This window comes from Hyperolius riggenbachi, chromosome 9 (assembly GCF_040937935.1).
Source record: "Hyperolius riggenbachi isolate aHypRig1 chromosome 9, aHypRig1.pri, whole genome shotgun sequence".
Lineage (NCBI taxonomy): Eukaryota > Metazoa > Chordata > Amphibia > Anura > Hyperoliidae > Hyperolius > Hyperolius riggenbachi.
The window spans coordinates 239,647,826-239,673,367 of NC_090654.1; the positions used below are offsets into that span (position 1 = coordinate 239,647,826).

General features: G+C 46.0%; 1 protein-coding gene across 1 annotated transcript in view; it reads right to left on the reverse strand.

The window, feature by feature from the left end:
• KLHDC1 (kelch domain containing 1) overlaps positions 1-25,542 on the reverse strand; it is a 42,242-nt gene that overhangs the window by 11,853 nt on the left and 4,847 nt on the right. The window contains exons 3-10 of the mRNA XM_068254200.1: positions 21,430-21,547; positions 18,557-18,675; positions 15,258-15,336; positions 11,869-11,952; positions 7,739-7,819; positions 7,162-7,220; positions 3,053-3,165; positions 593-665 (exon numbers count right to left, since the gene is read on the reverse strand). Coding sequence (XP_068110301.1) covers positions 593-665; positions 3,053-3,165; positions 7,162-7,220; positions 7,739-7,819; positions 11,869-11,952; positions 15,258-15,336; positions 18,557-18,675; positions 21,430-21,547 — 726 coding nt within the window. The remainder of the gene's footprint in view (positions 1-592; positions 666-3,052; positions 3,166-7,161; positions 7,221-7,738; positions 7,820-11,868; positions 11,953-15,257; positions 15,337-18,556; positions 18,676-21,429; positions 21,548-25,542) is intronic.

Sequence of the window (25,542 nt, forward strand, 5' to 3'; positions counted from 1 at the left end):
CTGTTGAATATGCAAATCATCCTTTGTTGTCCCTGACAGCTAACCACACCTCCAGAACCACTGGAATGCAATGATGTGTCAGCTTGTTAATTGTGCTGAGCCACAATAATCCAACCTGTATACAAATGGTTTTGGATTGGTTGATCCTCATCACTGCATTGCATGGATTAATGTGGCTCTGTGGGGTAGGACTTGAAGCACCCAGCGTTTCAGATTTCCCAGTAAGCTCATGGTGAACCAGAACTCCTAAGAGTGTGTAAGGGGCTACAAAGGACCAAAAAGCCCTCTTACTAAAATGTTATGATAACATAAGAACAAGGCCGGTTCTGGAATTTTTGCCACCTGAAGAAATACATTGTGAGAACCTTCCCTCAAAACCAACTAAACGATCAACTCATTTGCATACTGTGCACGCAAGCAGAATTACGGATTGCACAATATGGCCACATTCAAAACAAGTACAAGTTGTTAGGGCAGGGCCATTTTTTAAAAAAAAATTCTATGTCTATGAGATCTACCATCCTACAAAATGAGAGTTCAGAAAAGTAAGTAGGCATAATAATGGTCACACAAAACACCTACAACTGTGTACCTTGGCTGATCCTTTGGTAAATGCGTTAACTGCTTCCATTCATTGGTTGAGAGAATATATATCCATCCATCACCTGAAACCAGATACACAGGAAAATCATGCAATGGTACAGTATGATTATTCCAAACATAGCTGCTTACTTTAAGAGGCACTATCACAAGCATTTCTAAGATTTAAAGAGGAACTTAGATCAAGGATTGAACTTCATTCCAATCAGTAGCTGGTACCCCCTTTCCCAGGAGAAATCTTTACCTTTCCTCAAACAGATTATCAGGGGGGTCTGTATGGCTGATATTGTGGTGAAACCCCTCCCACAGTGTGATGTCATGACCATGGTCCTGACAGTTTTCTTGTATGTCAACCTCATTGCATTGTGGGAAATAACAGCTTTTTCCGACTGCCAAGCAAGACATATCTCCCTCTGTGTATAGAACGCTCAGTAACGAACATTCCACACAGATCACCTGGCAAAACTAACGATGTTACCACCAGTGATAGATTTCAGATTGTAAATCGGGGAGAGGAAAGATTTTACAATGGGCAAACATTAAATAATCTATATATTAGGATTATAAAAAAAGCTATTTTATTCATTGTTATTTTCACCGTAGCTCCTCTTTAAAACACACGTAAATACATATAAACAAGATGTACATTTCTCCATTGGTAAAATGCACTAAACTTTACTTTTTTCCTTTGTTGCTGTCGCTTACAGTAGGCAGTAACACAAAATCTGACAGGTCCAACAAGTTTTGGACTAGTCCATCTCCGCATGGGGGGTTCTCAGCATTTCCTGTATTCTTTACAAAAGCAATCCCTAGAAAGGATCCATACAAAGTTACCAGCCAGCCTGCCTATTCACTTACACACTGGCAATTCAGGACTGAGCAACTGCCTATTAGGAGATTAAAAAGTCCAAAATCTGTCAGATTTTAATTACCGTATATACTCGAGTATAAGCCGAGTTTTTGAGACCAAAAAAGTGGTCCAAAAGTGGGGGTCTCGGCCTATACTCGAGTCCCCTGTAGTTGCAGACCCAAACATCCCCCCTCCAGTCTACCAGACACCGCAGTATACGTATTTTAGCTGAGCGGTGATGACTGCGTGTCCCCTCGCCATGTGCATTGCATCCCATAGCTGATTACTGCAATGTCCATTAGATGCAAGCTTACCACCATGCCGCCATGCCGCTGCCCGCCAGAGCAGAGCCAAATGTACAGTAGCAAGATCATCCGTGTCCCTGAACTTTGAGTGCCCCATTCGGCAAAAGCAGAGTGTTGCGCGGTTGCTTTGCTAACGGACCGCACAGTGAGCATTCCTCCGTAGCTTGTTGTAAGTTGAACTTTCTATTAGCTATTAAGCCTGTAATGGCATACCAGGCATCACTAGATGGCGCCATTGGAAACAAAGTTCAACTAACAAGTTATGGAGGAATGCCCACTGTGTGGTCCGTTAGCAAAGGAACCACGCAACACTCTCCTTTTGCCGAGGGGGACACTCAAAGCTGAGGGACACAGAGTATCTTGCTACTGACCATTTGGCTTTATTCTGGTGGGCAGCAGCATGGTGGCATGGTGGTAAGCTTGCATCTAATGGGCATTACTGTAATCAGCTATGGGATGCAATGCACATGGCGAGGGGACACGCAGTCATCACTGCTCAGCTAAACTACATACAATATATTGTGGTGTCTGGTAGACTCAGGGGCAGCACAAGGCAATCAAAATCTGGCACTGCACAGCAGCAGTTTACAAAGGGGAGTGGAGGGAGACACACAGAGGTCTGCCATTACAATCAATACATGCCATGGCTAACAGCACATATGGGCAAACATCACTCAGCACATATGAAGTTGGTACACAGAGGTCTGCCACGCATACTGCTCCACTCTGGATGGGGTGATCTTTCCTCATAGTGCCACAAGCACACATGCACTTTTGTGCATTGTCAACTGTATTAAAGTCCATTTGAATTTAAGTTCACATTATATAGTAAGACTGTGTTCACATTGAGACTTTGTAGCATAACAGCTGCTTCGTTGCACTGCAATTCACCACCACAGGTTTGTTGCAGTATAATGGCGTGCAGCATTTTAATGTACTGCCTGCATTACTATCCTACTCGGCTTATACTCGGATCAATCATTTTTCCAGGTTTTATAGGTGAGTGTTGGGGGGGGTCGGCTTATACTCGGGTCAGCTTACACACGAGTATATATGGTACCTACTAAAAGGGACAGCGACACAGGAAAAAATACTTTTATAGTGCATTTTTTTCTGGATCAAATGTGTACAAGTTATATGTATACATTTTAATTTTATTTTTTTTGCGATAGTGGTTCTTTAAGAATCATCAGATATAGACTGACATGTGCGGTATCCCTCATAGGAACATGTTTTCTATGTTATAGCTACGGTTAGGAAATATTGTATTATCACAGATTAGTTTAGTATTACTCACTCAGTGGTACGCCTTCAGCACCGAGGCCTCCATAGAGAAATAAATGGTCACCGCCGACAGGAGTTAATGTGTGCCAAGATCTGCCTTTTGGCTTTTCTCCCTTAATCTGGTTCCTAAAACAGACAAGATTTTAAACACATAAAACACTTGTAAAGTTAAAATGGAAACCTTATTTATATAAAGAAGCAATGAGATTTAGAAATTACCGTAAGCCTCATGCACAGGTTAGATGAAACTCAGCTGAGGTGGCCAATATCAACTGCCTATGTCGAGAATCTTGCGCAGGCTATCCATTAGGTAGATTCTGATCTACTGGTGGATCACTTCTGGATAGATCCCACATAAGAGGGATCCCGCCTGAGTGGCGTATGTGTTGCACTATGTTTCTTTGACTTCCTGAAGCAACTGAGGAAGTTTGGAGTGCAAACCTAATGGAAGCGCAATGGAAATGCTGCGGATCCACAGCTAGTGGAAAAGTGTCCTTAGAAGTATTATGTGCTATTACTGACAGGGCTGTGGAGTCGGAGTCGTGGAGTCGGGCAATTTTGGGTGCCTAGAGTCGGAGTCAGGAAAAAATGCACCAACTCCGACTCCTAATGAATTTGTAACTGTAATTAAAATAGAAAATATGATAAAATGTTCTATTTCTCAGATAATAGTCATTAAAAATAATGTATATATACAGTAATAGCTGTGCTTAGTCCACAAAAATGAAATAAACCAATCAAAATTAGTTACTTGTGCTGCTTTAATAAAGCAGTCCCCGTATTTTTAAGGTCAGATATACATATCTGATTGTGACTGTATATATGATGTGTACACAGGAATCTCTTATATATACTAAATAACATATATGCTGTAAGAATAAAGGCTGATGTGTAGCTGTGTCACTAATAGATGGTCAACGAGATGGAAATAATTCTGCATTGATGCTGATTTATGCAAATATATGCACTCCCTTTGCTGATGAAATCAAATAATTTGATATGTTGTTAAAGTTTGGTTTGGTGACTACAAATTAAAGGGTAACGGAGACGGATGAAAAGTAAAGTTTTATACATACCTGGGGCTTCCTCTAGCCCCCTTCAGGCTAATCAGTCCCTTGCTGTCCTCCACCACCCGGATCTTCTGCTATGAGTCCTGGTAATTCAGCCAGTCAGCGCTGTCCGGCCGCATGCCGCTCCCACAGCCAGGAACATTCTGCACCTGCGCAATAGTGCTGCACAGGTGTAGTATGCTCCTGGCGGCGGAGTGTGTGCATGCGCACTACGCCCGACTGGCTCAAGTACCTGGACTCATAGCAGAAGATCCAGGTGGTGGAGGAGGACAACGAGGGACTGATTATCCTGAAGGCGGCTGGAGGAAGCCCCAGGTATGTATAAAACTTTAATTTCATCTGTCTCAGGTTTACTTTGTTACACAGTAGTACTATACACTACATATGCACTCCCCACAGAGCTGCAGGGAATGCACTGAGAATGCTGTGCACATTGAACACAGAGGTGTTGTCTGTTTACAATCTCCTCATTCCCCTGCAGAGTACCTGCACATCATTCTTACATGTACCCACACTTACATTGCCTAGGGCCTGATAGATGTTCTTTGTTCCGGTTTGTACCTTTTACAAGTACTCTTACCAAGGACTAGTTTTAGTCTAAAGGGAATAAATATAGTAGTCTACATATCCTTCTCACTTCAGTTGTCTTGTAAAATTCCTAAGCGTTGGCAGTTAAGAGACGAATTTCATGTTACATACTTTTAATCAACAAAATTGTAATATGCAAATTAGAGGAGTCGGAGTCAAGGAGTCGGAGTCGGTGGAATCCTAAACTGAGGAGTCGGAGTCGGTGGATTTTTGGACCGACTCCACAGCCCTGATTACTGATTACATTTTGCAGGATACTGAGCATGAAGCTGTGACTATTTGGTCGAGCACTGTTCTATTTGGCTTACTGAGGAGGACTATGCATCTAACCGAGTGGTGGCTTGTGGTAATCACTGATGGACTGCTGTGGTGCATGTGCTGCAGTTGTGTCTTGTGGTAATCACTGATGGACTGCCCCTGTGCATGTGCTGCAGATGTGCTGCAGTTGTGGCTTGTGGTAATCACCGATGGACTGCCATGGTGCATGTGCTGCAGGTGTGGCTTGTGGTAATCACTGATGGACTGCTGCTGTGCATGTGCTGCAGGTGTGGCTTGTGGTAATCACTGATGGACTGCTGCTGTGCATGTGCTGCAGGTGTGGCTTGTGGTAATCACTGATGGACTGCTGCTGTGCATGTGCTGCAGGTGTGGCTTGTGGTAATCACTGATGGACTGCTGCTGTGCATGTGCTGCAGTTGTGGCTTGTGGTAATCACTGATGGACTGCCATGGTGCATGTGCTACAGGTGTGGCTTATGGTAATCACTGATGGACTGCTGCGGTGCATGTGCTGCAGTGGTGGCTTGCGGTAATCACTGATGGACTGCTGTGGTGCATGTACTGCAGCTGTGGCTTGTGGTAATCACTGATGGACTGCTGTGGTGCATGTACTGCAGCTGTGGCTTGTGGTAATCACTGATGGCCTGCTGTGGTGCATGTACTGCAGTGGTGGCTTGTGGTAATCACTGATGGACTGCTGCTGTGCATGTGCTGCAGGTGTGGCTTGTGGTAATCACTGATGGACTGCTGCTGTGCATGTGCTGCAGTTGTGGCTTGTGGTAATCACTGATGGCCTGCTGTGGTGCATGTACTGCAGCTGTGGCTTGTGGTAATCACTGATGGACTGCTGCTGTGCATGTGCTGCAGGTGTGGCTTGTGGTAATCACTGATGGCCTGCTGTGGTGCATGTACTGCAGCTGTGGCTTGTGGTAATCACTGATGGACTGCTGCTGTGCATGTGATGCAGGTGTGGCTTGTGGTAATCACTGATGGAGTGCTGCTGTGCACGTGCTGCAGTTGTGGCTTGTGGTAATCACCGATGGACTGCCATGGTGCATGTGCTGCAGGTGTGGCTTGTGGTAATCACTGATGGACTTCTGCTGTGCATGTGCTGCAGGTATGGCTTGTGGTAATCACTGATGGACTGCTGCTGTGCATGTGCTGCAGTTGTGGCTTGTGGTAATCACTAATGGACTGCCATGGTGCATGTGCTGCAGTTGGGGCTTGTGGTAATCACTGATGGACTGCCGCTGTGCATGTGCTGCAGGTGTGGCTTGTGGGAATCACTGATGGACTGCCGTTGTGTATGTGCTGCAGCTGGGGCTTGCATCTGTAAATAGATTTTACCTGGTAGATTATTTTCAAGACATAATTGTAGATGTAGTTTGCAAGCACAAAAAGTGTGGACACCCCTGATCTAGCGTGTGTGTACAACGGCGCCCGACGCCACTGCAAGCAATAAGCCTGATGGATCAATTAGGTTGAGCGCCGACTGAGAGCATTATTTTCCCCACTTGCCCCGCCCATCACATGAAGTCATTCCTCCGTCAGCTCATCTCCCCCCATCAGTCCTGCAATGTCGCCCCAGGGATTGAGTCCCAATCCCTACAAATATGCATACTGCCATCATAAAAACAGCAGCAGACTGTGTGAAAACTAGTATTTGTGCCATTCCCAAAACTTTAGGCCATAAGTGTCACCAGTGGGTCACTTTTCATTAGCAACAGGGAAAAAAATACAGTTATTATAACTGCTGATTATCTGGATCTGCTGCTAGCATCTGCGATTTGCTCATCTCAAATTCTGCTCTATGGGTGTGGCTAATTAGTAAATTAGTCAAATTAAAGAAACAAAAATATTAATAATTTGTAGCTGTAGATTCAAAGCGGCATACAATTAACATTAAATTTGCACACAAGCTGGAATGGTTTGCATATCGCTGACCAGCTCTTCTCTTATGCAGTGGCTAGCACAATTCAGCGTCACAGAGTTCTCCTTTAAGGCGTCATTCACACTAGTGCGCTTCTATGTGCTTATCAGCAACTCATATCAATCTGTAACATTGATGTGCTGAAAAAAAGCTGACAGAAGCACACGAAGTGTGAAAGAGGCGTTACTCTTTCCGGTTGTTTGTAAAATCAATAGAAACATCAGTCTTGAATTCTTCATCAGTTTGTTTATCTTACCCTTCAGACCATGCCCAAGTGTCCAGGTCTAAACAGTGCAAATCATTCATCCGTGTGTGCTGGAAATAAAGAGAAGAGCCCCATGAAAATACAACAATGTACAAAAATATAGCCTTAAAGGGATACTGTAGGGGGGTCGGGGAAAATGAGCTGAACTTACCCGGGGCTTCTAATGGTCCCCCGCAGACATCCTGTGTTGGCGCAGCCACTCACCGATGCTCCGGCCCCACCTCCAGTTCACTTCTGGAATTTCTGACTTTAAAGTCAGAAAACCACTGCGCCTGCGTTGTCGTGTCCTCGCTTCCCCTGATGTCACCAGGAGTGTATTGCGCAGACACAGACATCAGCGGGAGCGAGGACACGGCAACGCAGGTGCAGTGGTTTTCTGACTTTAAAGTCAGAAATTCCAGAAGTGAACCGGAGGCGGGGCCGGAGCATCGGTGAGTGGCTGCGCGGGCACAGGATGTCTGCGGGGGACCATTAGAAGCCCCGGGTAAGTTCAGCTCATTTTCCCCCGACCCCCCTACAGTATCCCTTTAATTTCAAGCTAGACTTTTGTACTAAGCTCAGAACTGACGAGCACGCGACCACCGAAAACATATCCTTTATTTCCCAGAAGAGCGCAGGAATGAGCTGCTCGGGGATGGGGAGGTGAGCCCTGGAAGAATAAAATAATACATGTTAGAAAACGGTTTTATTTCACTTGCATAAAATAAAAACTTTAAACAGTTCAATCATTAACCCTCTGTAATCAAAACACACTAAGAACGAGCTAGAACTCTAGTAGCAATAAAAACAACTAATTCGCAGAATTGGAGGATATTAGCTTCCAAAATAGGCAGCAGCAGGCAAGCAGGATTTTGTACTAGACCCTTTCACCAAGATTGAGGGAACCTCAATGCTAGTGAATTGGTCTACTACAAAATGCTGCTGCAGATCGTTTTGTTTTTATTGCTACTAGGTTTCTAGCGTGCTGTAAGTGATTTTAGAGTGCAGAGGGTTAATGTTTGTATGTAAACTGACCACTCCTTTCTGCAAGTGGTCTTACTTTGCAATCCAAGTACCAGCAGGATGAGCAAGGCTACCTTTGCTTCTTATACAGATCAAGGTAATAGTTGGGCAAAGGCAGACAGTGACATCACCCCTTTCTGCGTACATATGGTGCTGGAGTTGGTCAGCTAGGCGTGGGGAAAAGACAAGAGATGGCTTTCCCTGCGTGAGGCAAAGTAGAGGAATATAACAAATTTATTTCCCTACTGACTACCAAGCCTCCCCCTGGTGGCGTAATTCAGGGTCCGGCTATTGCTGGCACCCAAATTACATGTACACAGGCTGCTTATCTGTCGCATTATTGCTACAGGGTGCCCATATCTGGCGCTGTGCAGCAGCTAGCGAGTGCTGAAAAGGTCTGCTTTGCCCCCCTCTTTTTCTTCTTCCCATTCTCTCCAAATCAAAATATTCATAGATTAACGGATTTATAATGCCTCAACAATATTGTGTTGATGAGAATCAGACATACCTACAAAAGGTGTCAGGCTCACCCTTTTGGCGTCCAGCGCTCTGCTCTTGCGCGTAAAACTAAACAAAACTTTGTTTTTGGCTAAGAGCTTTAAGCGTAATGGCATTATGCATGCATGCGCTGTAATCCACAAGTTTATGTAAATTTGCAACTGCCAGAAAATGCGTGAATATGCATAATCTGCATTTTGGCCCCAGTTCGTCAGTATCTGCCAATAAAAGGAGGATGTATCAGTTGGACAGTCCTGTTCTAACAGCTCAGGTTAACCGCAACCTTGGTGCACCCTTGCTATTTATCCTGATTGTCTCTACGTTGTGACCCCGACCTTGCCCGTTATCCACCCGCCTTGACCTTCAGCTTGTGACCTCGATCTCATATGTCTGCCGCCGGCCTCGACCTTTTGCTTGTTACCTCAGCTATGTTTGTTTGCAGCCTGAACACTTTGAAACCTAACCGACTCTGCATTGCAGCTTCTCCTGTTCTCCTCAGTCACCGGTGGAACAATCCCAGGTGCCGTGACCTAGTGGCCACCAGGCAGCAAAGTAGTCCGTAGCCCACTAGCTGTGGCGACCCTCGCCGGGTACTCTGGTGAAGACCTATGGCCACTTAGACTCTACGCCAACTACCTGAGACTGGGTCATCAGGTCCTTTCTGCTATCTCAAGCTTAACATAAAGAAATAATACTTGGCCAAAACACACACGACCAGGTTAGGGGCTGGTTCACACTCAAAACCATGAAAATACATTTTAACTGATGGATTGTTCTGTGCTTCTCTTTTACTTGCTATGCATGTTCATGTGTTGCCATTGGTCAGGAAACAAAGCCTTAATGTGAACCCGAGGTGAAAATAAACTGATGAGATAAACAATCGCAATAATCCTCTTACTCCTAAAAATTACTTTTATAAATATTTAATGGTTTTATTTTATACTAGCTGATGGCCCCGGCGTTGCCCGGGTATGTATTTGGCTGGTGTTAGCTCCGCCCACTTTTTCTAACCCTAAAACTCAATTACTCAATGACCTAGTTTGTGAGCTTTGCAGTCTTTGGCATCAATAATTTGCACTGAAATGAAATAAATCTGATTGGCTGTGGCTCAACCCCCTTCTCTGAATTTGAACTCCAGACACCCAATGATCAACTGTACCAGGGTTAAGGCTTGTGCCATTAACAGCGCAAGAATGGCAGCAATTAAATATTCCCCTTGAAAATCAATAGGTGAATTTTGATTGGCTTTTGTAGGCTCCACTCACTTTTCTGAATATTAATCCCAGTCACCCAGTGACCGTCTGTGCAAAGTTTTAGAACCCTACCATAAATAGTGTAAGAATGGCTGCAGTTCACATTTTCCCAGTGAAATTTGTATTTGTCTCCTCCCATTGATGGCCCGGCGTTGCCCTGGTGTGTATTTGGCTGGTGTTGGCTGAGTCCACTTTTTCTAACCCTAACATACTTACACAATGACCAAGTTTGTGAGCTTTGCAGTCTTTGGCATCAATAATTTGCATTGCAATGAAACAATTCTGATTGTCTGTTTGTGGCTCCACTCCCTTTTCTGAATTTGAAACCCAGTCACCCAATGACCAACTGTACCAGGTTTGAGGCTTGTGCCGTTAACAGCGCCAGAATGGCAGCAATTAAATATTCCCCTTGAAAATAAATAGGTGAATTTTGATTGGCTATTGTAGGCTCCACCCACTTTTCTGAATATTAATCCCAGTCACCCAGTGACCAGCTGTGCAAAGTTTGAGAACCCTGCCATTAACAGTGTAAGAATGGCTGCAGTTTACATTTTCCCAGTGAAATTTGTATTTGTCTCTGCCCACTTTTTGGTTATGGGGATAAAATGTATCCTATAGGTTATTTCACGTAATGTACTATGTGTGGGTCAAATTTCATTCAAATCCGTTCAGCCACTGTTGCATGAGTAACAAACATCTACACTTTTGTATTCATAATATTAACGAGATTTAAACATTTACAAAGTAGATTGAATATTTTGTTGTCTCTGCTCAGTGGCAGCTTATTAAGTTTCCCTGAGTAAAAATACACGAACTATTAACCTTTTCCTATCTCCCTCTGCTCTCAAAAGTTATTCTGCCCAGAAAACTTTTATGGCTGTACTTTGCTTATCAGTGATGATTACTATATTCCCCCAAGGAGCCAAGACAGAAGCAGTCACTTCCATGCCTGAAAATTAACTCTTTCGGGGCCCTTTCACACTGTAGCGGTGCGTTTCTGCTACCGCAGAGCAATGAAAACCTATAGGGAAAATCACAGTACCTGTGGGGCAGTGCGCCGGAAGTCCTCAATCTGACGCGCTTCCAAAGCTACATTACCGCGCATGTCTTGGGCGATCTGTCTGTATGAATACCCGCCGCAGGTTTTTCACATCACGCATGTTTGGAAGCGTATTTTTTTGCAATACGCTTCCCTGCACGTCATCACATGGCCGGCAGGAAGTGAGTGTCACTTTGTAGTATTTGGCCGGATGCCACACAGGGAATACCGCATAGTAACGCGATATTCCCTATGTGGCATCTATTCAATAAGCCGCGTACACACTGCCGGCGTGACACGTGTGTGATGTCACACAGCAGCGTGCTATGTGCCAGCTGAGTGTATGTGGCTAATAGAAGAGCAGCACACATTACAGCCAGGGCCGGTTGTAGACTTTTTGCTGCTTGAGGCAAACGTGTGAGGATGCACTCCTCCCCCCCCCTCCCGATTTGGAATGGTTGCACAGCACTTAACATTTTTCACCCTCAGTATACTTGTAGGTAGGTAGCCAGGTATATCGCCATCACCAGGGGAACCGCTGTCCTCCTTCCTCTGCACACAGCAGTCGGGTCGCGCTGCTCTAACTCCTGTGACGGATACGAGGGGGCCGTCTGGGGACTATCATAGGGAGCGGCCGCTGGCTCAGAAGGTAGTATGAGTGGCGGCTGTGGGGAGGGAGGGCAGGGAAGGGGGGCTGAGGTGGGCGGGAAGCCGCTGCAAGGCTCACGCCGCCTGATGAAGCTTCTTCACCTGGCGTCATGGGCCAGCCGGCCCTGATTACAGCACATTTACATTGCGAAAACAGCGTTGTGTTTCGTCATGTTTGTCGCTCGCCCCGATAATGCTCGCTGATACCGCCGCGCACCCTACTGAGCAAGAAAAAAAAAACACAAGTCAATAGTTTACCTTTACTTCCGGTTGTGTCCAAGTTTGTGTGTCTATGTCAAAAACATGGATATCATTGTGCCATCCCCAGAACATCTGTTCCTCCTGCAAACCACACAGCCAAAAGCTCCATAAGTAAAAAGATCTGTAAGCATGAAGCAGTTAAACATACCAAACTTTTCCCTGTATTTACTGAAAGAGTTTGCAGTCTCATGGCCCATATCAACACCCAGTCATGACCAGCATGGCAAAATGCCCTGGCTTTAATGAACTGAAAACTGGCATTTCCCAGCACTTTATATTTCCATGTCAACTAAAGGCTTGTACACATGATAGAAAAAACTTGGCTGAGAGGCTCGTTATGTGAGGTCTCAGCCAAGCCAACAATCTAGCTTGTGTACCAGTGTCTCATGATCTGGTTTAGTGATATCTGGCACACTAGATCTCTAAAACACTCTAAGCAGCTCGCTGGTCTGCTGCCCAGAACATCTCAAGCTTTAAGCAGTGCTACCCATATGAATGAAACGCTAAGGCCGGTTACACATTAAAAGCGTGCAGGAGAACGTCTCCTGCACGCGTTGCAGCGTGTCGTCGGGAATCTGCGGTGCGACGCTGAGTAGCGGCGGTAGTAGTTAACCTGAAGGGGAAACGCTGATTCCCGACAAGAAACAGCTCCTGGGTGCGTTGTACCGCAACGCATCGAAACGCAGCATCGGGTGTGAAAGGTAAAATGAAAGTCTATGGACTTACCTTCTACCTTGGTTAATGCAAAGTCTATACTTATAAACGCCGAAAAAGGGCCCTGGTGTGAAAGAGCCCTAATGCCTGGTACACACCATGCAATTTCCCTTCAGATAGACGGGTTGAACCGATTATTTCCGACAGGTTCAATCTAATTTCAATTGTTTTTAAGATCACTTCTTTACAAAATCGATCAGAAAAATAATCGGAAATCAGATCGGACCTGTCGAAAATAATCGGTTAAATCCGTCTATCTGACAAAAATTGCATGGTGTGTACCTGGCATCTGCAGGTTTTTGGGATGTGGAAGGAAACCGAAGTGCCCTGAGGAAACCCACGCAGATATGTGGAAAACATATAAACTCAGATAGTGCCCTGGCTGGGATTTAAACTGAGAACCCAGAGCTGCAAGGCAAACTTCTGTCCAGTATCATTTGTTAATGAAGCAGACCCGAAGTGAAAAACAAACAAAACAAAAAAAAGTACGATATAATGAATTGTATGTGTAGTGCGGATAATAGAACATTAGTAGCAAAGAAAAGAGTCTCATATTTTTGGTCGAATAGCTAAGAGAAGCTCTTTTGCATAGATAATAACTAAAAGTTTTTTTTTTTTTTTTTAACTCTTCTTGTACTGGAAAACAGGATATCTTTTTCTTTGCCTTAAAGAGAGTCTGAAGCGAGAATAAATCTCGCTTCAGACCTCATAAATAGCAGGGGCACGTGTGCCCCTGCTAAAACGCCGCTATAGCGCGGCTTAACGGGGGTCCCTTCACCCCTAAATCCCCCTCGGTGCAGCGGGGGAGCGCTTCCTGGTTGGGGCAGGGCTAACCGCCGCAGCCCTGCCCCACGCGCGTCTGTCAGCGCGTATCTCCGCCTCTCCCCCGCCCCTCTCAGTCTTCCTTCACTGAGAGGGGCGGGGGAGAGGCGGCGATGCGCCGCTGACAGACGCGACTGGAGGCAGGGCTGCAGCCGTTAGCCCTGCCTCCAGGAAGCAATAAATCTGCGACCTTTCTACGACACTCTTTTGCGGGGAGTGGGTTGGGGGTGAAGGGACCCCCGTTTAGCCGCGGGATAGCGGCGTTTTAGCAGGGGCACACGTGCCCCTGCTATTTATGAGCTCTGAAGCGAGATTTATTCTCGCTTCAGAGTCTCTTTAAAGTGAACCTCCGGACTAAAAATCTACTCAGCAGCACTGAAAAGGCTTGGTGTTTCTTTAACAGTTTCACAGCATCAGAACTTTGTTTTTCGTACCAAAGATTCATTTTCGCTGCATTTTTTGGCTAAGCTCCACCCATCAAAGAAAAACAGCCCAGGCTTTTTCTCTCTGATGCTGTGCAGAGCATGATGGGATTTCCTATGTTGTTATTCACGTTGCCTAGCAACTGAGAGGGGTGCTCAGGACACAGGACAGTTGGAACGTGTCTCATGCTCCCTGTCACCTCCTTTCAACCAAAAAGATGGCTGCCCTCATGAAATCAAACATTTGCCTGTTCTTTTAAAACAGTGTGGGTAAGAGATTATATTATCTATTTTAATTAACATAACTAATGTAACTTAATGACAGTATGTTTGTTTAGGCTGGAGTTCCTCTTTAAACAAAGAAGCAGCAACGTGCACCATCCGTCATAATTCAGCGTGATTTATTGCTCCTGGTGAAAAGCTTGTGTCCATACAGGGGTATTATGCATGAAAACACATGGACCTTTAACGTGCTGTGCGGCGGCGGCATGAGTGGAAGCGAGTGCTGAGGCTCAGGTGGGATCGGCGACGACCGTTTCGAGTCACACAGGACGCTTGGTCACGCTGCGTTCACTAAAAGGGGATTCGCGGAAGCAGTGAGATTGCACTCGCCCATTCAAGCATATACCCACAGATCTTCCACACATTAAGGGAGTGCCACATCGATCTATTTCTTACAATACGATCTTTTTCTTTGCTACTAATGTTCTATTTCTTAGCTTTACTACACATACAATTCATTAGTTTACATATTCGTTTATTCATAATGTTTATTTTCGCTTCAGGCTTGCTTTAGAGTGAATGGGAACTGCATTTTTAAAAAAATGAAGCAAATACTTACCTAAGGAGAGGGAAGGCTCCGGGTTGTATAGAGCCTTCCGTCTCCTCTCTCGGTGCTCTCTATCCTGTGCTGCCCCCCCCCCCCCCCGTTTCAATCCCCCACCGAAAGGGTATTTGGAAGTCTTCGGGAGCCGTGTCCTCCTGAAGACGTGCGGCTCCATACTGCACAGGCGTGAGCGTGCAAGAGAGCGTGCTTGTGCAGGCGCAGTACAGGGCCGCCCTACTTCAGGAGCACTCGGGCTCCCTGAAGACTTCTGAAGCCTCTTTCGGCTGGTAAAGTAGTATTTGACTAGTTTAGTCAAATACTGCTACCGGGCGAGCCAGCAGTGGAACGAGGGGACCAGGAGAGGAGCCAGCAGTGGAACGAGGGGACCAGGAGAGGAGCGGGAAGGCTCTATAGGACCCAGAGCCTTCCCTCTCCTTGGGTAAGTATCTGTCTCATTTTTTTAAATGCGGTTCCCATTCACTTTAAGCTAAGCAGCACATATATGTAAAGATAATACGGCAAACAGAACATGTTTGAACATTAAAAAATACTGTATATTAATACAGTAAACCAAACTAAAGTCCAATAAAGAATGCAGTTACCCATGATGCATCGTGAACATCAAAGCAGTCGCTAAGCTCATTGTGTCTTCTGCATCCATATCCTCCAAAATAAATTAACCTAAAACAAAACAGAGGGCTGATTACACAATACTGGGGAAAGAAGGGTGAATAAAAAGATTTGGTCAAGGAGCTGTCAATCCTATTAATCCCAGGACATAGTAAAAGGATAATCAGCTGTATATGCACAAAAGATTACCCATACATAAGTAGTGGGATGGCGATGCCTGTGGATGGTTCAGAGGCTTCCCAGATCCTCCTCAGGCCCACCGCTGCTGCCCAGGACCATGCTCCTGACCGTGGCCCTGCTCCTGACCATGTATGAGCGCATCGGTACTCAGCATGTGTAAGTAGAGCCCGCACATGCCCAGAAGCCACTCGTGCACAGAGTAAGACTCTAGGCACTATCCTGGGCATGCTTGGACCGTATTTGCGAATGCCCAGTCAGGATGCATTTGTACACAGACAGGAGAATGGCCACGAGAAGCATATTTAACAAGCTCTTGAAGAATATGTTTAGAGGGACCCAAAGATGGAGCTGTGGGCTGCAGGAGGATCTTGGACACCTCTGGACCATCCAGAGGCTTTCTTATACTGAAGTACCAATTTTATCTATCCCTGATGGGAAAAAGTTAAAGAGAATCTGTATTGTTAAAATCGCTCAAAAGTAAACATACCAGTGCGTTAGGGGACATCTCCTATTACCCTCTGTCACAATTTCGCCGCTCCTCGTCGCATTAAAAGTGGTTAAAAACAGTTTTAAAAAGTTTGTTTGTAAACAAACAAAATGGCCACCAAAACAGGAAGTAGGTTGATGTACAGTATGTCCACACATAGAAAATACATCCATACATAAGCAGGCTGTATACAGCATTCCTTTTGAATCTCAAGAGATCATTTGTGTGTTTCTTTCCCCCTGCAGTTCTCATGCACTGAAGTTTCAGGCTGCTCTTTTCTTCTTGCAAACAGTTTTGCCCTTGTTTGTAATTCCTCAGTATGTGAAAGCCCAGCCAGCTCAGAGGACGATTTATCCAGCTGATTAGAGCAGCTTCTCTCTTCTCTCTTATCTAAATAACACACATGCAGTGTGCAGAGAGGGGCCTGGATGGGGGAGTTCATAGCAGAACCACAACACTGAAGAACTTGGCAGCCTTCCAGACACAGGCCGACAAGTCTGACAGGGGAAAGATACATTGATTTATTACAGAGACTGTCATAGTAGAAAGTGCTGCAGTTACCCAGAACACATTAGAATAGCTTTTGGAACATGTAGGATGATAAAAAACAGGATGCAATTTTTGTTACGGAGTCTCTTTAAGATACTTACCTCTGTAACAGGAAAGCCTTTGGATAATCTAGAAGCTTCCCCATGCCCCTCAAGTTAGCCATTCCAGAGCTGGGACCCTCTGAAGGCCGTCATTGCGTCTGCAATGTAAGGCTACGTGTACTGTGCTGGTGTGGGCCATCGGTGCACCTACACAGTGCAGCCACACTCGTACACAGACAGAAACGCCGCTGCAAATAGGAAAAGAGTCTTGGTGACCAGTGGTTGGCTCAATAAGGATTGGAGAAGCTTCAGGAGCATGCAGAGGCTTCACTCTACTGAGGTTAAAAGTTACAGGTTTGCTTTAATGAATGCGGTAAAATCTGGATTTATTAAAAAAAAATCCCAACTGTCCTGTCACGTCTGCCTATGGCCAGCCTGCGTTCTTGTCTGACAACTGTCAGTCTGCCCTGAGCCTTGCCAGTCTGTCCTGTTACTTTACAGTCTACCCTGCACCTGTCATGTCTGTCTGTCTGCTCCCGGTATTTGGCTCCTCAGACAGCACTGTTACTACAGCCCTGTCAGTCCCTTCCAGGCTGTTCCTTCCAGGTTGACCTTTCCAGTACTTCAGTACTTATCCAGCGTCCCCGTGCTTGCTTAGACTCCACACTAGTGATGGGAATTCCGGCTCTTCTCGGAGAATCGGCTCTTCTGAATCGGCTCCCATTAACCTCCTGGGCGATAATCCCGAGCTGAGCTCGGGGTATATCGTGCAGGAGGATTTCTCAGGCCCTAGTGGGCCGATTTGCATAATTTTTTTTTTGTTACACGCAGCTAGCACTTTGCTAGCTGCGTGTAACTTCCTATTGTCGCCGATCCGCCGCTCGCTGCCGTGCCGCGCAGCCCCCCCCCCAGACCCCTTGCGCAGCCTGGCCAATCAGTGCCAGGCAGCGCTGAGGGGTGGATCGTGACTCCCTCTGACGTCACGACGTCCATGACGTTGGTGACGTCATCCCGCCCCGTCGCCATGGCGACCGGGGAAGCGCAGCAGGAAATCCCGTTCTGAACGGGATTTCCTGCTTACTCTGATCGCCAAAGGCGATCGGAGTGGGTGGGGGGATGCCGCTGCGCAGCGGCTATCATGTAGCGAGCCCAGGGCTCGCTACATGATTTAAAAATGGAAACATTTTTTAAAAAGTGCTGCGCCCCCTCCTGGGCGATATAATTGTATCGCCCAGAGGGTTAAAGAGCCGGCTCTTACGGCTCTGAATCGGCTCTTCATTAAATATCACTAGACACCACTCAGAATCGGAGTAAAAGCCCCGCCCCCGTCTCCATGACAACTCCAGACTGCTTCTCTGACTGGGCAATCCCTCCTGCTACTGCTCTGCTCCGCCCCATACACTCGTACAAGCTGCAAGAGGAGGACTACATCTCCCAGCATGCCTCAGCGCCCTTTATTACACAGCAAATCAGAGCTGTGTGGGGCGGCTGAGGCATCGGCTCTTTGAAAACCGAGATCCGGCTCTTGTCATTCGCAGCAAAGAGCCGGCTCGTTCGTGAATGACCCATCACTACTCCACACCCTGGGATTGCCTGTATTTATCACCAGTGACAAGATCAATAGAACCCTTACATTTCTAGCCTACAGGCTAGTGATGCGTTCTGTTCCTTTGTGGCTGGGGCAGATGGTCAGCCGAGCAGCGTGGGAGGGGTAAGCGGGGAGAACAATGCTAAAGGCAGTTTAGCTTTTCCAGGAATTTTTGTCAATGCTTATGTGAACCTCGTCTAAGTGATTTTCCACAAAATAATCTGTTTTCTGACATTGAATTGCCACAGCGCTACGTGGTTAGTTTTATTGCACGTAATTCATAGTGACCTTCTTGGACAAATCTGTTGAAAAACACCCACAGATACACACAGAGGTAATCGATAAGCATTACATTGTTCAAATGTGGAGACTACAGTCATCTGGATACTATGGAAATAATTTGATCTTGCTGTCCTTTTTACTCACCGATTCTTGTAAGGCCAGCAGGAAAGTTTGTCTCTTGGAGTCGGCAGCTGGCCCTTAACATTCTTTATGTGTTTCCAGGTGCACAGTACACTCGCTGACTGCAGGTCCAAGTAATACAGCTTTGGAAACATAATACAGAGATGATGCAATTAGAAGTCGTGACATCATTTCAACCAATTCTCAAGTCAATGTTAATAAAGGATAACTACAGTCAGCACATGTACTTTTTTAATGAATGCCCTGCACTCCCTGTACAGATAACATACAGTATCTCCAAAGTAATTTTTGTTTTGAAGCTAAAACCCCTTACTTTTAATTTCTCTGGGCTGCTGTCACATGATTATGCCTAAGGCACAGGTGTCCAACACAAGGCCCGCGGCCACAATGCTGCCATCCTTGCCATTTTATGTGACCCTCCAGAGCTTCAAATGTGCATATTTGTAGGCAGTAAAGAATAACAATACACTGCTGTCCCATCCAGAGGATGCCAGAGTTTCTGGTGAAAACATTGTTAGTTTGAGCCTAGGTGCAGCAACAACCCATGGGACACTCTGCAAAAGTAGCATAGGACCCCTCCTTGGATCCAACCCCCTGCTGGTAAAAACAAACACACGCCTCTCCCCTGCTATCTTCTCTAACACATAGCAGAGTAGCAGAGCAATATTACATTAATTTTTGTGTCTTGTCACTTCTGTTCTTCCAAGCAGCTGCACGCACTATACTTCCAGACCTCCAGCTTCAGATCACGTGACATGTACTCGGAGCCAAAGGTAGGCAGCATAGAACATGGAAGATCTGGGGAGATCTGAAACTGCACTGGAGAAGGTGAATATTAAACGAATCCACTACAGAAGGGGGATGAGCGGGGACCCCTCCTCTCCTCCCTCCGGTCACCATAGGTCAGCCACTTTATTTGAGACAATATGGCATGCAACTTTTGGTCCCTTATATGACTGAGTTTGACACCCCTGGCACCTTACATGATTGCCTTTGACACCACTGGCCTAAGGGGAAGCTGCCAACTCATATGCATGCTGGGTAGGAAATCGAGAACTAAAGCGAATTACTATCTAGCATAACATACAATAAAAACTTGTCTCCCAGCTCCTGCTTGTCTATACAGTTATTTTTCTTTAAAGCCGCATCTACACGAGTAGATGCTCCTCATCAATCGAGCCGCTGATGCGGCTCGATTGATAAGATCCGACAGGACTAATCTTGCTTCCGCTGATTCCCTGCTCACTCCCCGCGAGGGGACAATGGCAGGGAATCGAGCGGAAGATAAGTGGCGCCCGTGGGGACGAGCGGGGAATCGAATGCGGCGCACGCGCGGCGAGCAGGTACACGGCGGGTACGCGGAAGAGGCGATCCGGCGGCTAATCGAGCCGCCGGATCGCAGCCCCATCTTTGTTAAGATCCCATCAATACCTGAAGATCCCATGCCACTCTCCCCTTCCCAATTACACACATGCATCCGTCCCTCCCAAGAAAGCAATCCCCTATCCTCCACCTCACTCAACCGCCTCAAAGTGGAGGTACTTAAACACACAGACCATGCTGCTACGCAGCATGACGCATACACAAAACAAGGGGGTTTGCACATAAGGCCTAGGACCCACTTGAGCGCTTTCAGCAGTGCTTTGGGATCGCCAACGATCACCGCCGATTCCAGAAATCTCTATGCCAATGAAAGTGAATGGAGAAGAACCCACTGGTGTGATTACGGTTTGGCCAAATCGCAATCGCTCTGCCAACACCATTTTGCTAGTGATCATGATTCAATGCCAAGTATAGGAGCACCACAAAATTGAACTTCAATCAATATAGGGAAACCGCCAGCTTACCCAAAATCACTTGCAGAGCTTCAAAATTGAAAATCCCTTTTGCAATCACAAGCACTAACATAAAATCACAACAAAAACCGCTGGGAAACGCAGAGACTTTCTGGTACAAAAATGGGGCTCACCAACATCACGCTGCATGGACCCATCACTCTAGCCGTTCTCCCGTCGCTAAGCCCACTCGCTCTGCTGTTGCCATGACAGCAGAGCTCCGTGAGCTGGTCAGGAGCAGATTTAATTGATTTCAGACCCTGCAATCACTGTGAGTCAATGTGATTGACTCAGTGATCACAGGTTCAGGAGTCAATGAAAGTCACAGCAGAGCGGTTGGGCTGCAGTGGCGAGAGAGTGGCGCAATCGGCAGTAGCGTGTGGCGTGTTAATTGAAATCTACACCCTGGCAGGAATAACAGTTCTTAAAGGACTTACGAGGCCAAAATGACGAAAATGACACTTTACCTTTTTATCTGCAGAATCCACGGAGGACGCCCTCCGCGTCCTCCGCTCCGTACCGCCATCAATCTAGACCTTTTAGTACCCCCAGGGCTTGTCCCGACCCCACCGAACGGGTCGCATCCATTCCACCCCTAAGATGGCCGCCGCCTTGATCCGCGGCTGCGCAGTACGCTATGCCGCGAGTGCGACTGCGCAGCCTTTAGCCCGCCTCCAGCCGCGTACTGGTTCCCGGCATCCTCCTGAAGCGTACGTCGGGCGTGGCTGGAGGCGGGCTAAAGGCTGCGCAGTCGCACTGGCGGCAAAGCGTACTGCGCAGCCGCGGATCAAGGAGGCGGCCATCTTAGGGGTGGAATGATTCGGTGGGATCGGGACAAGCCCTGGGAGAACTAAAAGGACTAGATTGACGGCGGTACGGAGCGGAGGGCGTCCTCCGTGGATTCTGCAGATAAAAAGGTAAAGTGTCATTTTCGTCATTTTGGCCTCGTAAGTCCTTTAAACAGAGCATACGTTACATATACACATACAGAGCAACGTCCGGAAGCAGTTAATGGAAATATGTTTGCATAACTACAAATACCTGATTGCTGTAGCCCCTGTCATCATATCCACCAAAGATGTACAGTTTTCCATTCAGGCATGCACCGCAGCTCCCAGACATGGACGGGGGCAGGTCGCCATCTGTTAAATGCATTTTCCTACAATTCACAAACATGGAAAGTTTACTGAAATTGGCAGTGACAACAATTTAACACATTCTAAGAAAATCAATTTTATGATGACGACATGAGAAAATTCATACAACTACTGAGGATAACTTATTTCCCCTAAAATCACTGTCTCCCAATCTCCGATGAGGCTGTAATAATATACAACCTTTCCACCTCTGCCGCGCTGGCTGTTCTAACTAAACAGGCTCTACAGAGCCTCAGTAAGTGAAGATGTGTGATTTGCCTTCCAGGTTTGGAAGTCCAGCTACACCCACTCTAACACCCATTTACAACAGTTGCGTTAACGCCAGTAAAATTGCTTAGCCGGTATTTAGCGAATATGCCCTGTTATCTCAATAAGTCATGATTTATCTCTCCATGGCCCAAATTCAATTCCTCTTCAGTGAGTTTTCTCACAGGAGATGTTTTTACAACTTATCGGTATAATGCAGGCTTTCTCAACCAGGGTTCCTTGAGTACTCTGCAGGGGTTCCTTGGCATTTTCCCCTATCGTGGGGGAAGTATAATAGAGCACACTATAATAGGTGATACTGTAACAAGAAGCACAAAATTGGAGGCTCAGGAGACACTATAATGAGTGGCAGTGTAGTAGGGGTAGTGAAATAAACAGCCACACATACTTTTAAAGACCATGCCTCCTGCAAAATAAATGCCGGGGTTCCTCAAGATCAAAAAATTGTTTGCAGGGGTTCCTCGAGATCCAAAAGTTATTTGCAGGGTTCCTCCAGGGTAAAAAGGTTGAGAAAGGCTGGTATAATGCAATTAATCCTTTCCAATCTATTGTCAGACTTGGTCGGACAGTGGCTTGTTCTCCCCAGCTCCTGATGTTGGACATAGTCTGATAAGGAGCATAATGGCTGCTGCTAGAGACAGGGCCGGTTCTAGACTTTTTGCTGCGTCAGGCAAACTTGTAAAGATGCACCCCCCCCCCCCCCGCCCCAATTTGGAATGATCGCACAGCCCTGACAATTTACTCTGTTTCATTTAATGTTCTCACGTGACCAAACAAACTGCTCACCCTCACCTACTCCATTCCATCTCGCTCAGGACAGCAGTGCCACCTCCTCCCTTCTGCTGTGCAAGTCAAATGAAACACTGCTGCTCTCCTGCCTCCCCCTCCTCGCTCACTGTCAGACTCCTCACACAGCACAACAAGCTGCTTTTCTACAATGATGACATTTTCACCTTGTTCTCCTATCACTTCTCCTCCAACTCTAACTGCATACTTTTATGCTGGGCATACACAGCTCGATTTTGAGCCATTAAGATGGCTCGATAGATAATTTCCGACATGTCCGATCTCCCGCCTGATCTTTTCGACGCTCGATTCCGAATAGCAGTGAATGGAAAAAGATAAGAAAAATTAGTGGAAGATAAGAGAATTGACTGCGGAATCGAGCAGCGAAACAATCGAGCGGGAGAATTGAGTGGCAAAATAGAGCATGTATGCCCAGCATAAGTGTAAACACAGTACAAACATGCTGCCCCTGTAATCTCTGCCATCTGATGCAAATGTTTCACCTTGCTTCATGAGAGAACCATCCCTGGCTAGAGGGGCAGTTTTCAGACGTAATCAGACATAGCGTCAGATCCATGTTGACATAGTGTCAGATCCACAGCATCAGGTCCTTCAGATCAAAGTGTCAGACTATGGCTCAACACACACCATACAATCTTGGTTGTTCAATCTTACCACTTTCATGTAGTATAAGAGCTTATCCAATCAATCATTCAAGGTATTTTCAATCTGTTGGCCCTTATACTCTATAGATTTGGTAAATCTGTACAACCAAGATTGTATGGTGTGTGTTGAGCTTAAGTCTGACCTACTTTTTAGTATTTTTTTAATTTGCTAAGTGCTAAAAAATGATACTATTGGAGAAAATGTAACAGTGGTAACATTGCTGTGCACAGACAGCACACGGCAAAATTGCCATTACTACCGCTAGCAGTGTACTACTTGTCCTGCTAGTAGCATGACCCGCTTTACTCGAGTAACGCGAGCGATGTACAGTAATGCACGTTACCGTAGCAACGCTCGTTGTACTCGAATACTGCTGGTTGTGCTAATAGCATCACTCACGATACACTGCTTGTGTAGTAACAGTAATGTTGCTGTGTGCTGTCTGTGCACAGCAATATTACCACTGCTTCATGCATCAACCCACTAACCTTTTTATCTCACAAATTAGATCTCCTTATAGTTGAGGTGAAAAATAAGAAAGGTAGAACTATTCTAGAGTATGGCTAGGTTCACACTGGGGTCTTGGTCTGCACGCCCTCTAAAACCAGGATTGCAATGCAACAGATGGGAAAAGTCACAATGGGCTCTAATCACAATCACACATGTGGTAAGAGATTTTTTTTTACCGCTATATTACCGGCAAAAAATCTCTTACCGCATGTGTGATCATTTCAGCATTTTTTTCCACATTCACTAAGAATTTTCCGCATGTGGGAACAATGAGTAAAGAAATTGGGGAAACATGCGTAATTATGTAGTAAACATGCGGAAACCATGCGTAAAAAAATTGGCAAAAAAAAGTTCAGCAAACACATCGCTCAAGGCTGAAGACTCCATTCAAGTCAATGGGAAGCCAAATATATCACCAAGTACTTGTAGGTGATATACTGTAAAATCGGTAGTTAAGTCAGAAATAATTAGCCCCTTTTTCTTTGTGAATTTCGTTTTTTTACAGGAATTACCGACTTTTCCTGACTTTTACGCATGTGTTGAAACAATGCATACAATTTTACGCATGCGGTAAAAAAAACATGCGTACAATTTTGTGAATGTTAAGATGGTCTTATTTCAGTCGGGAATTACGTGCGGAAAATGATTGCGAATAGACCCCAATGTGCATTATGCACGCAATGCCATTTCATTAAAACCATGCTTCACAGCAACTGTAAATGCGCACATTGTCCGATAGGATGCAGTATGCCTCAGATTCTGCCGCACAGCCCTGCTATCACGCTTATTTTGAGAGGATTTTTTCTATTCCCATTTCTCAACAGAACTTGGGGAACTATTCTGCTTTAGAGGACCCAGCATGAAACCTCCTAGGGAACAGTTCTCCAATTACAGAACCCTCTTAAAGCACAAAGGGTCGTGATTGGCCAAATAGTGTGGCCAAAGCTTACTACAACCTATTGGAAACCTGGCAGTTTGAGAGGGTGCCGTCCACCCAATCACATTAGCTGAATTTCCCCCTTGAGGCTTCCTGCTGGGCCCCCTAACGGAACAGTGCTTTTCAGCGCTACTAGATTTGGGCGCAGCCGGCGCCTCCATAGACTACAATAGGAATCACTCCTATTGCAGCGCTCAGTGAGTAAAGTCGGCTCCGTCAGAAGACGGAGCCGAGGTTGCTTAAAAAACACAATGATTCGGCCTCCAGCAATCACTGGAAGCTGAATTATTTCATTCCCCCACTATCCATGTCGGCCTGGAGGGGGAATAGTAATTAAAACGGCCCGGACTTGTGCAGAAGCAGGATCAGCCATATACCGCTGAATCCTGCGCCCAAGTCTACCGGCGCCGATTTCAAATGTACTCTCCCCTAAAGTAGATTAGCCTTGAACTTAGGTTCATATCTTCCCAGTCTGTACCCCCAACCCTCCTTCTTTTGCACAAAGTAAATACTTTTTTTGCACCAGGATAGTGAGGGGTTAGCTGAACTACAAAGTCAGAGAAGTCCATTCACTGGCAGCAATTCTAAGCAGACAAACATACAGCAGATAATAGCAACAGATAGCACATTTCACAGGTTCACTGCTACAAGTTGTGAATAAATCTGCTTGGAATTGCTGTCAGTGTGCGGACACCTCTTACAGCGAATGACCCGCTGTCACCAACTTGTGGCCTCTTATCTCTCTCTCAAGTCCTGCCGCCCTTCTGCTTTTTCAGCGCCCAAGGCCTTGGCCTTTGCAGAAATCCATCCCTGCACAGCAGTGCACCTTGG